Below are 16,869 nucleotides of genomic sequence, written 5' to 3' on the forward strand. Positions count from 1 at the left end.
AGTGAGAGACAGATTGCAAAAGTGTGCACTCAGCAGGCCCAGTTGCTCTGCTACTCTGCATAGATTCTGGGCTGTCATGGAATTATAGGCAAACTCAGGGCTGAGTCAGGATCCCAGGGCTCTGCTAATCCTATTCTGTCCCCTAAAAGTTCAGACAAGACAATCTGAAACTCCCTTGTCTCTAAAATAAGAATAAATGTTCCTCCCACTACAAATTTTCTGGCAGATTAAATGATGTGTCTGGCACTCACTAAGTGGCTTCTGAAGTATCTATGGAATATCTGGAGGGACTTGGATTCTTTTTTTTTTTTTTTTTTTTTTTTTTTTTTGCGGTACGCGGGCCTCTCACTGCTGTGGCCTCTCCCGTTGCGGAGCACAGGCTCCGGACGCGCAGGCGCAGCGGCCATGGCTCACGGGCCTAGCCGCTCCGCACCATGTGGGATCTTCCCGGGCCGGGGCACGAACCCGTGTCCCCTGCATCGGCAGGCAGACTCTCAACCACTGCGACACCAAGGGACTTGGATTCTTTAAGGCTAGTTCTGAGGCTTTTTTTTTTTTTTTTTTTTTTTTGCTTCAACCCAGTAGGTTTACACTTGGACTCCATAACATCTTTTCTTTCTGACTGGCCCCTTCCTCCTCTTTATAGAACTTATTCCTCTCAGTTATCCTTTATTTTCTATTTAGGAAAATCACAAGCACATTTTCTTCCTCAAGACATTTCTCCTGTAGTCTAACCTCCTTAAAAACACAACAAATTGTTACTCTGCTTGCGCATGTCTCTTTCCCAGGTAACTCTGATAAAGCTTAGCTTTCTAGCTTCTGCCCAAGGCCCCAGCTCAGTATGGTGTCACATCCAAAAGAATCATGTCACTGACTCCAAAGGGCCTTAAAATGTTAAGCATCCCATTTTACGTAGTAAAATTATCTTTAGGCACTGTATTAGTTTGCTAATCCTATCTTAACAATTTACCACAAACTAAGTGGCTTAAACAACAGGAATTTATTGTCACACGGTTCTGGAGGCACAAAGTTTGAGATCAAGGTGTTGGCAGGGTCATGTTCCCTCCAAAGGCACTAAGGTAGGATCTGTTCCAGACCTCTCTCTTCCCTTCTGGTAGTTCCTTGGCAAGTGGTAGAATAACTCTAGTCTTCACAGACATTCTCCTGTGTGTATGTCTGTGTCCAGATTCCCCTTTTTCATAAGGACACCAATCATATTGGATTAGGGGTCCACCCTGCTCCACTACGACCTCACCTTAGCTAATTATACTGGTACGGATCCTATTTTGAAACAGAATCACATTCTGGAGTACTGGGGGTAAAGACTTCAACATATGTCTTCAACCCATCACAGACACTTCCCCCTGTTTCCCAATTCCTGCTGTGTGTGGCAGCTCTCCAACCTCATCCTCCTTCTCCTCAGCGGTCCCATAAATGAGCCTGAATCTGCAGGAGCAGTCTTGGCCGCTGCGTGGCGAGATGCCCTACTTTACTTTCACCTTATCTGTTGGTATTATAATAATAGTGGCTTTCGTTGTGTCGAAATCATACCATATGCCAGATATTTTACATATATAATTCTAAACCTCATCGACAACATTGTATTTAAGTTGGGCAAAAGACTTAGGCAGTTAAGTGATGCATAAAAGGCTCCACAGCAGGTAGAGACAGAGGGTTTTGAGCTTGGCATTTCTGGCACCAAGCCCTGCCTTAGGCCATTCCATCTTGGTGTCTTTTGGAATATCAGAAGATAATGTTCTGGCCAAATTATCACAATTTATTTTTTCTTTGCTGGAAATCTGAAAAACTGTTATATGATTTAACAGCTTTTTCTTGAGCAGCCTCCCAGGTATGCACTTCTAGCATGGGAGAGAGAAAAAGAAGAAGAAACATGGGTTTGCTACTGCCCTTGAATGGCTGAAAAAAATAGAGAGCAGAGGTGACATACCTGCAACTGAGTTCAGATACTGCCTCCTGCATGGACCCGCTGTGAACTTGCACAAGCTTTAGTGCCTTCCTGAGCCTCCATTTTCTTATCTTTAAACTACTTTTAACTGTGTCCGTCTCATAGGGGAGGAGGAGGGTGAAAAAAAGGTATCTGGCATGTAGAGATTCCTCACAAACCTACATTCTCTCCCTCCCTTCCCTGGCCTTGGAAGAGTTTTGTTTATGTCCTTCCCACAACTATCATCCAAATTAGGTCAAAATATTGCATTTGCTTTGATAAAAATTGTGCATGATGGGAGAATAATGAATTAAAAGAAGGTGGAATAAGGGAGTCCTAATCCCAAAAGGAAACAAAAATAATGCTGTAGCATTTGACTGTAAAAGGAACTCCTTGGTTCTAGCTGGCACCCATTTCACCAGGCTTTAAGACATTAGTTACAATTTCATAGCTGTGCAACTAATAATTCCATTGGGAATTAAAGCTTTATTTAAAAAATAAGAAATAAGTCACAAAGTTTTAAACTGCAAACAGGTAAGAGATAATGTTTACCTGAAAGAGGACTGGGGGACAAATAGGAAAAAGGGAATAACAGGATCTTTGTGTCAGTTCTGAAGCCAAAGGCTCTTGGGAAAATCACTGTTCTTTCTGGGTTAGTTTCCTTGTTGGTAAAATTCTTAAAGATACTTCTAGTTCTTATAAGATTCTAAGTGTACGTGCTATACAGAAAAGATTCTTTTAAAAGCTGAGAAGCTGGTTCCTGTTGGAGAACACAACTCCAGATGAACCACAAATCAAAGGAACCACAGGCTTGGAAAAGCTTAATGCCCTTTATTCCAACATCCACCCTAGAGTCTTTTTAGTTTCCTTCTTTACTTCTTTTTTCTCTCCTCTGACTTTATTTCTGTTCCCTTTTCTGTCGTTGTTGTTACTTTAACTATTTGGTTTTTGGTTCTTCTCGTTCTCCTTCTTTCTCTTAGAATTTATTTTTCTTTCCTTCCATTTCTGTTAATTTTTCTTCTTCAATTGACCACAGTATGGAATTGAAATATAATTGAAACTATTTGTTTATCTAAAAATTATCAATGAATGGTTATATCATAATCTGAACTTTAAAATTAGATGAGATAAACATTTTATATTTCTCTCTCTCAAAAAGCTATGATTACAATTATTACTGTGGTCAACACTTTTCTTGTGGTCCTTGGATTGTTTTCTTCACTGATATATTTTTTTCTCCACTAATTGATATGTATTCCCATGATGGGGAAATAAATAAGGTTAGTCTAGGTGAAGTTCACACTAGGGAAAGTGCAGGTTCTTAGAAGCTGCCTGTTAATTTACTCTGTTTTCCCATTAATTTTATATTTTCACTATTAAGGTAAGGATGACTCCTTGACCATAAAAGAAAAAAAATTTCTCTGAAAGATTCTCAATATAATTTTCAAATCACATATGTAAGAAAAAATATGATTTTCCGATAAAACATAAAGAAACAATTGTAATTATTAAAAATCCAAAAACAAAATTACTGGGATTTTGTTTGTTTTTGTTATACTACTCAACAATCCAATGCCAAAACAGTGCCCATTGCTGAAGCTGGCAGGGCAGGCTGGGCCAATACCTCCTCTTCAAGTTTTCCATAAGTTAAAATGAAACTTAATTTCTCACTTTTTCTTCCAAGTTTTGGAAGCCATCAGACTGTCACAGTCAGTGAACTCTACAATTTCTGCTTCCAAGCTCTGTCTACATTATCTCTTCTGTCTAAAATGCCATCTCCTGTCCTACTTCCAAGCCCCCAACACATTTTTGTCCTTCTAGAAAATAGTTGCTTATCTTTCAAGACAAATCACCTCATCTTTGAAGCCTGAGTCTAAGATGAAATTGTTTATTCAACATTATGCAAATGTCCCTTGAGCCCCTTTTTAGGGCTGGGCACCCGTGTCTCTGCAGACTCCTGCACTCTAGGTAGAACTTCTAGCACAGAATCCGCAATGTTTTCTTGTCCTTCATCCTCTGAGTCATTCCTGACTCCTCCTCTTCCTGTTAGGCAGCAAAGACCGAAGAGAGGGTCATGACACACTCGTTTCTTTGTATTTCCAACAGGGCCTGATTAGAAGGAGGGGTTTAGTAAATCACCAAGTGAACACGTAAGTTGCTCTGAGCTCAAAGCAGGAGGATTAATAAAAAACATACATACACAATGGAGATACTAATTCAAAATTGTGAAAATAAGTGAATGAGCAGAAAACAAATTTATAGTTAGTAGCAGCAAAGAAAGGGAACAGGAAGACAGCAAGTAGTGCTGGGGGGAGTGAAACACCAAGCCATGGGACCTCAGTAACTTTTCATTGGACCAGGTCAGATTTCAGGACTGGAGATTAAATTGCTTGATGAGAAGTATGAAAGGGAATAATATTAATATTCATCATAACAGCTAACCCTACATGCCAAGTACGGTCTCAGGTGTTTTCAGTGAATTCACTCATTTAAATACTCCAAACAGCCTGGAGGTCCTCCCACTAGTCCTGAGGCACAAACAAATGGCTCTGGTCACACAGCCAGTAAGTGAAGGAGACAGGGTCTGAACCCAGGCTCCAAGCTTTGTCAGTAAACCACCATGCTCTACGGTTACTGTGTTCACCATATTGACTCAGAGTGAGGAATGAATGTGAAGAGCTGGTACCTATAGAAATAATAAAAATCTTAAGTCTGGAAAAGTTCAGTGGTTGCCTTGAAAAGAAAGGATTTGATAAGTATAGGATAGATTTGAGCTAGTCCCATTCCTCACCACACACACACACACGCACACATACCATTGCACTCGCTTCTTTAAACCCTTTCTCAAATGTCAATCTCTCCTAGAAGTTGCAAGGAGAGCTTCATCAGGAATGTACTTGTAACCAGCTTCATTAAGCAATAATAGTGCTGAGATTTTGCATCTGGAGACCTTGACCAAAGGTCGCCGTGGGCTTCTTACCTGAAACAGTTGCTTCACCCTCAAGGAGGATGACGAGAAAGCAGAAAGGAAGGCAGAGCTCCCACTTACATAGCCAAGCAGGACCTGTGTGCCGAGAGAATTGTAGCCACGTGGGGCAAGTTTTGTCCAGAATGTCTAGTGCTCTCTCCCCAGTATCCTTCAGCCAGCCTCACACCATTGTGCTTTTCTTCCCTAGTGGAGCACGATTCCCAAAATGAAGGCCAGGGCCGCTTGCCCAGTGGGCCCGCGGAGCACTTTGCTGCATCACCACCAGGTGGATGGAGGACTGGGCGTCCAGGGTGGCCTCAGGAGCATACTCCTTACTGGGGTCCTTGCCTCGGCAGTCATACAGCACGCAGGAGATGAGGAAAACCAGGAGCAAGATGACGTAGCTCGCAACTAGGATGATCAGGTTCAAGGTGACAGGGTCAATCTCCAGGTAAAATTCCATCGCATCCCTCACGGTTGGGAAGTGGGTCTAGAGAAAGGCAGTGGGGCCAGTTTGGGGGTTGCTGGAAGCAAACCCCAGCTCGATGTAATAGCTACATTGGCTCTGCAATAAAAATACATTAATCCTCACTGCTTCAGGAGACCTCACAGATTAAAGCTGCCTGGTTTAATAACTTAAGCTCTTCTGTTAATACTACAGCCACCAAAGCACAGAAACTGTCTCATCAACTCACCTACGCAGAGAGAGAAAGAGAAAAAGAGAGATGGTTCATGTTACCAAAGTGTGGTATGTAAGCAGGAGGTCCATATAATTCAATGCCCAAACAGGGAGTTTTGGTGAACAAAAGTAAGTGCTGTTAATAAGCACACTGTTAAAAATTGGATTGTCCTGGAAAAAGTTGTGAAGTATGGTCACCCTTTATATAAGGGAAGTTTATTTATTTCATTTTATTTTTTAAATTAAATACTATTAGTTTCAGGTGTACAACAATAGTGATTCAATATTTTTATAGATTATACTCCATTTAAAGTTTTATAAAATATTGGCTATATTCCCTGTGCTGTACAATATATCTGTGTATCTTATTCTTTTTATACATAGTAGTTTGTACCTGTTAATCCCCAACCCCTGCCTTGCCCTACCCCCACTGGTAGAATTTGTTCTCTGTATCTGAGTCTGTTCCTGTTTTGTTATATTTATTTGTTTGTTTGTTTGTTTTTGGATTCCACATATAAGTGATAATATACAGTATTTGTTTTTCTCTGACTTATTTCACTAAGCATAATACTCTCCAGGTCCATCTGTGTTGTTGCCAATGACAAAATTTCAGTCTTTTTTATGGTTAATATGTAAATATGTGTATATACACCACATCTTCTTTATCCATTCTTCTGTTGATGGACACTTAGGTTGCTTCCATATGTTGGCTATTATAAATAATGCTGCTATAAACATTGGGGTGCATATATCTTTTCAAATTAGTGTTTTCATTTTCTTTGGATATATACCCAGGAATGGAATTTCTGGGTCATGTGGTAGTTCTAGTTTTAGTTTTTTTGAAGAATCTCCATAGTCTTCCAATGGCTGCACCAGTTTACATTCCCACAAATGGTGCACAAGGGTTCACTTTTCTCCGCATCCTTGCTAATGTTTGTTATTTGTGGTCTTTTTGATGATAGCCATTCTGACCGGTATGAGATACTGTATCATTGTGATTTTGATTTGTGGTTTCCCTGATTAGCAATGTTGAGCATCTTTTCATGTGCCTGTTGGCCATCTGTATGTCTTCTTTGAAAAAATGTCTATTCAAGTCTTCTGCCCATTTTTTAATCAGGTGGTTTGTTTTTTTATATTGAGTTGTTTATATATTTTTGACATTAACTCTTTTTTTTTTTTTTTTTTTTTTTTTTTTTTTGCAGTATGCGTGCCTCTCACTGTTGTGGCCTCTCCCATTGTGGAGCACAGGCTCCGGACACGCAGGCTCAGCGGCCATGGCTCACGGGCCCAGCCGCTCTGCGGCATGTGGGATCTTCCCGGACAGGGGCACGAACCCGTGTCCCCTGCATCAGCAGGCAGACTCTCAACCACTGCGCCACCAGGGAAGCCCTGGACCTTAACTCTTTATCAGACATATCCTTTGCAAATGTTTTCTTCCATTCAGTAGGTTGTATTTTTGTTTTGCTGATGGTTTCCTTTACTGTGCAAAAACTTTTAATTAGGTCCCATTTGTTTATTTTTGCTTTTGTTTCCTTTTCTATCTAAGGGAGGTTTTGGGGTTTTATTTTTCTATTTTATTTATTTATTTATCTTTGACTGTATTGGGTCTTTGTTGCTGCACGCGGGCTTTCTCTACTTGTGGCAAGTGGGGGCTACTCTTTGTTGCAGTACGCGGGCTTCTCATTGTGGTGGCTTCTCTTGCTGCGGAGCACGGGCTCTAGGCACGTGGGCTTCAATAGTTGCAGCACGGGGCTCAGTAGTTGTGGTTCACGGGCTCTAGAGCGCAGGCTCAGTAGTTGTGGTGCACGGGCTTAGTTGCTCCGTGGCATGTGGGATCTTCCTGGATCAGGGCACGAACCCATGTCCCCTGCATTGGCAGGCAGATTCTTAACCACTGTGCCAGCGGGGAAGCTCTCTAAGGGAGATTTTAATGCCAAGTATCCATCTTTGGAGTGATTTGGGCTTTGGGAATGGATGTGTTTCTTTAATAAGAGGAACACGCACAGCACCTGACATTTTCACCCTTTCTGCCTTTGTTGGTTTTTTTCATTCATTAATTCAAAAATACTTCTTGAGCACCTTCTGTGTTCTAGGTACTGTGCCAAACAATAATAAGATAAAAGCATTTAGCCTAGCAGGGGAGACAGACATTAAACAAATAACAGCACAAGTCACCATTTAACAACAGTGGGAATAAATTTATAAAGACAAGGAGAGGGTGATAGGAGAGTGTGCCCCAAGGTGGGTCAGAGAAGGCTTCCATGACGAAGAGACATTTAACCTATGACCTGAATGATAGTCAAAATTTAGCCAGGTTAGGACAGGTAGGGAAGATTTTTCAAGCCACAGAGAACGGCATTCATGAGAGGTCTGAGCAGAAAGAAGCCTGGAAAACTAGAGGAATTGAAACAAGGGTAGGGGACTGTAGTATAGAGAAAGAATGGGGAGCATAACATGAGAGCAGTGGGCAGGAGTCAAATTGCAAAAGGATGTGCTAACCCTGCTCAGGGCTTTAGAGTTGATGCTGGATCTATGGGCGCCACTGGATCAGTTAATGCAGGGGAGGGACGGGACAGATTGCACTTTAAAGAGATCACCTTGGCTGCCGTGTGGATACAGGAAAATAAGCAAATTGAAAAGAAGATCAGATAAAAATACAGCTATCCCTTGATTTATAATCATCTTCCTGCCTCAGTGGTAGCCTGTCCCGATAGTCCTGTAGAGGGCCACCCTCACGGGCATGGCATGTGGGCAGTTGCATAGGGCCTCTTGCTCAGAAGAGCCACACACTAGTTTAATGCCCTGCCGTCTCCATCTTCAATTTTTTAATAATTTTAAATTTTGTACTGGGCTCACAAATTATGTATCTGGCCTTGGTCTCATGGTCTCGTGTGTGTGTGTGTGTGTGTGTGTGTGTGTGTGTGTGTGTATATATATATATATATAATATTATTTATTTATTTATTTTTGGGCTGCATCACACAGCATGCAGGATCTTAGTTCCCTGATCAGGGATCGAACCTGTGCCCCCCTGCAGTGGAAGTACGGAGTCTTAACCACTGGACCACTGGGGTAGTCCTTCACGTATACATTTTTGACCAGACAGGGCCATTTCTCCAAGAGCTAATGGGATTCTTTTGATACTCCTGGTTAAAGGTCAAAGGTCCCAGAGGTCTGCTAGCTTCTTGTGGCTGTTAGGCTTTAATGGCCTAGCAGCTTCCTGTCTAGTCCTTGATGCCTTCCCTGGGAACCTGAGGGTTCAGGGTTGCTGTAAAAGGCATTCTTATTGATGTGGAGACCTTTTTCAAATAAAATATTCCATGAATCTGTGGTTCTGGACTAAGCTGTGGAATTATACTTAGAAAGATGAATGGTTCTCAAACACCATAGGTGTGGAGCCAGTCTCGTTGGAATCAACTGGACTTCTTAGGAATACAGATTCCTGGATCCACACCAGATCTATTGAATTAGAATCTTTGGGGCTGGAGTCTGCGACTCTGCATCAGTAACAATTTTCATGGATAATTTTGATATGCAGCCAGGATGGCGAATCATGGCCACAGATGTGTGAAAGAAGGGTGTGTAGAAAATGGGTCACCACAGCAGTGGTGCCACTAAGAGATGTCATAGGAGGCATTCAACACAGACATCACACCAGTCCAACAGGCTCAGATAGTTCATTTTGTCAAGAGAAAGTCCTTTTCCTGGTTGCAATTCACATTTACCAAGCTCATAGGAGACTGATGTTTAAAACAGATTACCGATTTATTGTTACAGTGAAACATACACCTGTCACAAAAGTTGGAAGGTCTTATGCTGGAATGACCACAGCTTTTTCTCCCTGGAGGCAGATCTAAAGACAAAGTCCATTTATAATACAAAGTTTCTTTGTGAGCACCGAATCTCAGCAAGTGGAGTTGCCGGGTGCTTCTGTAAGTCACATCAGTGCTCCCAGATTACAGCAAGGCTTTAAAAGGCAGCAGTATATACCAGGTGGTTATTACTATCTGCAGAGAGTGTTTTTGTCTTTGTATCTACCAGTGCCCAAAGGTCATTTCAAATCCAGCCTTGTGGAGGCTTTGCTTCCTTCCAATGTGTTAGGTGAAATGCTGGCTACCTGGTTTGTTAAATGAACCCTGGGGGTGGCTGCCTTGTTGGTATTGCAGCTCAACGTCTCCAAAGTGCCTTTCCTTCATTCCTGATCTTTAAAGAACTTTCCTCTTGTGCCATCTAGTGGCCAAAGCAGAGACTGCTAACTAAAGAAAAAACTGGCAAAAGCAAGCTGGGAGGGAGCTTTGTAATCAGCAGCAGAGGGTGACAGACGTAATAATAAGAAGCTACAGTTCAAAACAACCCCTTGACATAGTCCGGACATAGTCTTTCCTTCACTCATTTACAAACATGTATTGTGCACTTACCATGTGGCAGCCTGATCGGTGCTTTGGAGCTTGACGATGTGATAAATGCTGAAGCTACACTGAGTGCCTGATGATAGGTAGAGAGCACTAATGAACAGCAGGAGCATCAGCTGCATCTTAGGAATGAGGAAATCTAAGCTCAGAGAGGCAATGGAATTCTAATTAGCTCATTCTTATTCCTTTTCTCCCTCTCACCCTTCCACCTCTCTTCTCCTGCCTGAAATATAAATCAAATATCTACATAGAATACCCTATGCTATGTGCTCTGGGGCATTTGAAACCTAATCAGATAGATATTCCCTGGGCTCTCATTTGTGTACACACTTATTCACAGTCTAGTCCATTTGGTCTGCTGAACTGGGACGTCACCTAATAATGCCAGATAAATATGTGCTCCATGTAAATGCATTTCCAGGCAACTAGAGTTTATTTCTTGACACTCCAAAATATTTTTGAATTTTAATTAGGCTGCATAGGAGTTTATCTCTGACATTACACATTGCCTTGCTTCTTCAATAAAATACAGCATCCAAAAAGCCTTAGTGTAGTTTAAATTTTCAATAACTTTGGAGGTAAAAATGTCACAAACTTACAAAAGAATCATTGGAAGTCTAATTATTTTACAGTTCAGGACATGGAAGCTCAGGGAAGTGATTTGCTTAGAGCCAAGCAGATGGTAAATGATAGAAATAGACTTTAAGTGAAGTTTTGAATTCTTATCTAGTGCTTTTTCTCTGGAGCTATTGACTAGGTAGAGAGGAAGATGAAAGAGGTCTAGATGTGATAGATGTTAGAAAAGCAAGAATGGCAATCATCATAAAAACCAAATGCTAGCCATCTATATTTTCAAAAGTCTACCTGACCTAAAAATTTGCACTCAGAGAACATAACTACCTCCAACCCATGGCCCCTCTCAACTTTGCAGTCAGAATCTAGTATGTGGCTCACCTGGGACCTTCTGGAAAAATACTTCCATGTATTATCACAGAACAACTTCAAGATATTTTTTCCACCTGAACTAGGTTGAATAGAGTCTCCCTCCAAATTCATATCCTCTTAGAAACTCAGAATGTGACCTTCTTTGGAAATAAGGTCTTTGCAAATGTAATTAGTTAAGATGAGGTCATGGTAGATAATGGTGGGTCTTAAATCCAGTGACTGGTGTCCTTATAAGGAGGATATATGAAGACACAGAGATACACAGAGAGGAGAAGGCCACGTGAAGATGGAGACAGAGATTGGGGTGAGACAGCTACAAGCCAAGGGATGCCAAGGATTGCTGGCAACCACCAGAAGCTAGGAGAAAGGTATGGGACAGATTCTCCCTCAGAGACTCTAGAAGGAACTGACCCCACTAACACTCTGATTTCAGACTTCCAGTCTCCACAACTGTGAGAGGATACATTTCTATTGCTTTAAGTGGCCCAGTTTGTGGTATTTTTGTTACAGCAGTACTAGAAAATGAATATACCCTCTCTCTAACGCTTAGATAAAACTAGGCATGGCTTGGAGCAAAGTGGGAGATAAACAAAGCTCTACTTTGGATATACCTACCTCTACTTCCTTTAGGTATTTGCCCTTCTAGCTCTGGTTTTGGTTCCTGGCTCCTTTGCTAAGTATGACTCCATGAAGAAAATGCCTGAGATGAAAGAAAATTCCTGTATGTGAAGTTTGCTTCCATAAAAAATAAGCACAAGTTTAAAAATAGCAACTGGTTGGCAGCCCATGATATAGCCTTTTATATCTTCCCAATAAAATTCCTTGGAAGATACAGAAAAATATAAAGACCTACAAAAGAAATAAAAAAGCAGTGTAGCAGGGGGTAGTATTTTAGAGATGTTTAAAGATTGTTTCTTCCCTCTCCCCTTCCCAATAATTATTTGAACCCATTTCTCTTCCCCTTCAGCATTCAGGGTTTCTAAAGGTAGTGACTCACAGGAGATATGCATCCTGAAAGAGTCAGATTCATCATTCTTGAGCTCTTTTGTAGACTTCTGTAAATTTATACCAAAGTCTATAGGCTTAGAGCCAGGCATTGTGGGGAGAGCAAAGACCATTTTAAAAATTACAAAATATTGGCTTTGTGTATCAAGAGACTAAGAACCTAGAATTTACACCTCAGGCCAAAATATAGGAAAGAGAAAGTAAAGAATGTGAGCAACTTTTCTACTTTTAAGGCAATAAAGAGTTGAAAGGGGGATTCCAAGGGGAGGTAACAAGACAGTAGATGTTAGTGTGCCCCTGTGAAGGCCCTTCCCTTCCCCCATACCATCTATCGGTGGAGAGACTGTAGACTCACACAGATAGAACTCCAAAGCTGAAAGTCTTGGGATCTGATTGCATAGTATGTCTATGGGAGATTGTCAGATTCTTGGAGAGGCCACATGCCCTATATGACACTGAGTAGCAGCATGCTGGAATGGTAGAGAACAGTTTCCAAGAAAGGTGGCTAACTGGACAAGCCAGGGCTACCTTATAATTGAAGGCATATCAGGATGGTGCAAGGAAAATAGCCAAGAGTTTTCAAGACCCACAAATACGATTAAGGTGGAAGGGTTGACAGATGTTCAGTTGAAGGGCTCAGAGTTCTACCAAAGAGCACAGAGTGAGCAGACTGCCAGCTGTGTGACTGGAGGCTTGGACAGGATCAGTGAAGTAGCTGGTGCAGAGTCTGATGCCCAAGAACAGATGGGACAAGCCACACGTCAGTGGGGGACATTGAAGGCAAATGAAAATATGTAGACCACATGTTCCTTCTCCAAAGCTGGGACCTAAGACCCCTGGAACTTAGATGATTCCAAGAAAGAATGTGGGAAGAAGGTGACAAGGGAGAATCCAGAACTTGAATAAGTATTTACTTCCCCAAAGATGAAGCTTTAAACAAGAAGTCGTTGAACTACTTTTTATTGGCAAGATTGGATTTTCAGCATTGGCAGATGTGGAGGCTTCTGAATTAATTTATCTTTCTAACAGAGAAATGAAGGAAAATAGGTTTCGTATGCTTGAGTCATGCCTATAAATTATACATGCATTAAAATAAGACTGAAAGACAACCCAATATAAGAATTTGAGAAACTCATGACATCAGATAGATGGAGTTAGATTTAGCAGTATTTAAACAGCTTTGACCGCAGGGCATAATCAGGCCTTGCATTAATTAAATACAGAATGTTTAAGGATAGTTGGACATTTGACCAACCAAACCCACCATCTGCCCCTGTGTCATAGACCCAGGATACATAGAGCCTTATTGCTGTCCTCCTATCTTCAATCCAAGGGAAGTGAGTATAGGAGGGGATGGTGGAGATGGTGGTGACTTACATCATGGGCAGCTATTCCTCACAAGTTAAAGGTGTACAATGTGATGGTCTGAAATATGTTATAGGTCAATTGTATCTCAGTAAAGCTGGAAAAAAGAAAATTAAAAAAAATAAAAATAAAGAGAGCAAAAAAATAGGAGGAACCCTGAGAAAGGCACAATGGGCAGCAGAAGATTCCACCTCTGTAACAAAGCTGTAGTGGATTAATGCAGGGTCACATCACAGAGGGCTTGGTAAGCTATACTAGAGAATTTGGATTTTATTCTAATTGCCACAGGAAGCTATCAGAGATATTTAAATAGAGTGACAGTGATCACACTTAATCTTGGAGAAACTATGTCTGATCTTCAGAGAATGAGTTACAGAGAGACAAGAGTTGGAGAAGAGAGATGGGTAAGGGAGACTGCTGCAATGGTGTAGGTGAGATGTGATGATGGCATGGACTGGAGTGTTGATGGAGATGCTAAGAAGTGGCTTGGATTTGAGAAATATATGTTGCACTTGCTGAGGATTGGATGTAAGTGATGAGAGAAAGAGGATTTTGGCCTGAGCAACTGGGTATAGGGGGGTACCATATATGGGGTTATCACTTAGTGACATGCACATGGCTGATTTGGGGGGTGGATCAAGAGTTCTCCTTAGGATTAGTTAAATTTGATATACTGAGGAGGTAGCTGGATATCTGGGTCTTGATCTTAGTGGGAAGATCAGTGTTGCAGGTATAGATTTTGGAGTTAGCAATATATAGGTAGCATTCATAGTGACAGAACTGGACAAGATGAGATTGGGAGAAAGTGCCGCTAGGGAAGAGAAGAAAGGCTAAGGATGGGGTCCAGAGTATTCCAACATTTAGAGACTCAGCAGACAAGAAGGAGCCAACAAATGAAACAGAGGAGTGGCCAGTGAGGTAAAAGGTAAGCCAGGGGAGCATGGTATCAGGGAAACCCAGGGAAAAGTAGGTGTAAAAAGGGAAGTAGCTAACTGCGTTAAAAGCTGCTAAGTGATTGGGTAATATGAGAATAGGGAATTGACCATTGGTTTTGAGATCCTGATAAAAACTGAAGGAGTTTTTCATGAAGGTGGGTGGGGTGAGGGATGAAACCCAAAAAAGTAGGTTGAGAAAAGAAGGTAAGAAAATAGAGAATGAGTATAGATAATTTTGAGGGGTTTGGGTGTGAAAGACTGCAGAGAAATGAAGTAGCTGGAGGCCAGTGTGGGAGTGAAAGACAGGTGTTTGCTTTAAAATTATTTTTTAGATGAGTGATATTAAAGCATGTATGTGAGCCAATGGGAACAGTCCAGTTGTGAAAGGGCAGTTGATAACACAAGAGAAAAGGGAAAACTATAGGGTCAAGTTCCTTGAGCAGGGATGAGATCCCATGTACACATGGAAGAATGGGTCACAGCTAGGACCTGGGACAATTATTCCGTCATATCAATAGAGAAGGAAAAGTGGGTTTTGAGTGGCTTTAGTGGTAGGAAGATGAGGTTAGTTTCATCTGATTCCTGAGTTTTGTTTTGTTTTTCACTCAGGAATGAGTCAAAGTCATCAGCAGAGATTGAGTGAGGAAATGTGTGGTCTGTTGAAAATGAGAAGTTCTTAAATATTTGTGTTGGAGAAAGAGAAAACAAATATCCTAGGGAAGTAGGGTAGGAGTGCTGGGCAGTGTTGAGTTGAGATTAGTCATCATGAATTTAAAGTAATATGTTTAGCTCAGAGTAGGTAGATAGTTTGGTTAAGCAGATTGGAGGCTTAATCAGATGAAGAAACAAAGGGTAGGGCCAATAAGGATGCTAGGAAGGAAATGATTCTCAAACTAGATCAAAGCTTCTAAGCTGGAGGTAAATGAGGACATACAGGGGTGGGGGGCAGTGTGGAGTAGGGATAAGTGGTAGGGTCAGTGCAATGGCGGCCCCTGTGTGGTCAAGAGACGCTTGGGGAAGAGAATTGAGTCCATGAGCCGGGAGGGCTGGAGGTGGTGGATGGTAGGGGCATGACTGGAACTGAGATTTCAGAAGGTGTATGGTTACTGGTGATTATAAGATTTTGGGAGAACCATAAAAGTGTGGATGGCTGGAGTGAAGTGAAGGGCACGTCCTCTCAACTGAATAGTAAAAAATCTGCAGAAACAGAGGATTGTTGAAATTTCCAAGTAGGTTGAAAGAGTAAGAGTGAAGAGAATGAAGCCAGCTGAGCACTAAAGCCCTTGATGAGCGGGGAGAGGTCAGGAGATAGCCAGATCACAGTAAAAGGAAGAGGTGTCTGATGGTCAAGTCTGATAGATAAAGGGGAAAGATATGTTTAGAAGTAGCATTCAGGGTAACAAGTCATGGCAGTACATCTGCTGAACTTAGCAGAAGCACTGAGCAGAAAACAAAGACATAGGTGATTGTCAAGGCTGTCCTTACAGTACATATGTGATCATGTCTGGCTTCCCATTGTTTGACACTGTTAGAAGAGTCAGCAATGCCTACTTAAACTGCAGCTCTCAAGTATGTGGGTGTATTAGTTTCTTGTAGCTGCTGTAAAAATTAATACAAACTCTGTGGCTTGAAACAACAGAAATTTATTCTCTCACAGTTCTAGAGGTTAGAAGTCCAAAGTCAGTATTACTGAGCCAAAATCAAGGTATTGGCAATGCTGTGCTCCCTCTAGAGATTCTAGGGAGAATCCATTGTTCCTTGTCTCTTTCATTTTTTTTGGAGGTTCTTGGCACTCCTTGGCTTGTGTTTTACGTCTCTTCAATCTTCAAAGCCAGCATCTTCAAATCTCTCTCTGCTCTATCTTCACATTGCCTTCTCCTCTGTGTGTGTGTTAAATCTCTTTTTGCCTCATTCTTAGAAGTGTACATTTGATTGCATTTTGAACCGACCCAGATAATCCAGGATAATCTCCCCATCTCAAGATCTTGAATTTAATGGCATCTGCAAAAACTACCATATAAGGTAACATTCCAGGAATTGGAATGTGGATCTCTTCTTGGAAGGTCATTTTTCAACCTACTACATAGAGTATGGAAAAAAAAATCAGCTTTTATCTGAGAGAGCTGGTGGGGAACCAGAGTCTTCAGAATGGTCATTTTTCAATTAAAATAGTACTAGTTGTTAATAGTGATAATTTTTTACTTTTTATCTGGCTGGGACCTTTATTATATCAGAAATAAGCATTCTATGTGACTTGAGGTGGTAAGTAATTATTTCTGGATTACTGTAATAAATCTTTGTCAAAACACCAACTATCTCAATACTCATATACTTACTTCATTCATAAGAACTTCCAAAAATAACTCTTCTGTATCAAAAAAGTTACAAATGGCACAAGAGAGTTAAATAATGGTCTATGGAGGAGAGGAGGAAAATTCTGCTAGGGGGAACTCTAATGAAGCATTTTCTCCATTATATTTTGGATTGATATAGTTCATGAAAAAACCTCACTTTGCCTTCCGTTTTTTAGTGATTCCTCTGAAAGGGAATGCAAGAAACCAAATCTGAGGGGAAAAACTGCTTTCATAATCTCAAGTGTAAACCACAAACAGGCT

At 41.2% G+C, this 16,869-nt stretch overlaps 1 protein-coding gene across 1 annotated transcript; it reads right to left on the reverse strand.

The window, feature by feature from the left end:
- Positions 1 to 5,094: 5,094 nt before the first annotated feature.
- On the reverse strand, positions 5,095 to 5,376 carry SMIM36 (small integral membrane protein 36; the record flags this gene model as incomplete). Its single annotated transcript, XM_081219319.1, has 1 exon — positions 5,095 to 5,376. One exon carries the CDS (start codon positions 5,374 to 5,376, stop codon positions 5,095 to 5,097), a length of 282 nt encoding a protein of 93 aa, XP_081075445.1.
- Between the last annotated feature and the right edge of the window lie 11,493 nt (positions 5,377 to 16,869).

Source organism: Mesoplodon bidens, assembly GCF_964165515.1.
Source record: "Mesoplodon bidens genome assembly, chromosome: 19".
NCBI classification, from domain to species: domain Eukaryota; kingdom Metazoa; phylum Chordata; class Mammalia; order Artiodactyla; family Ziphiidae; genus Mesoplodon; species Mesoplodon bidens.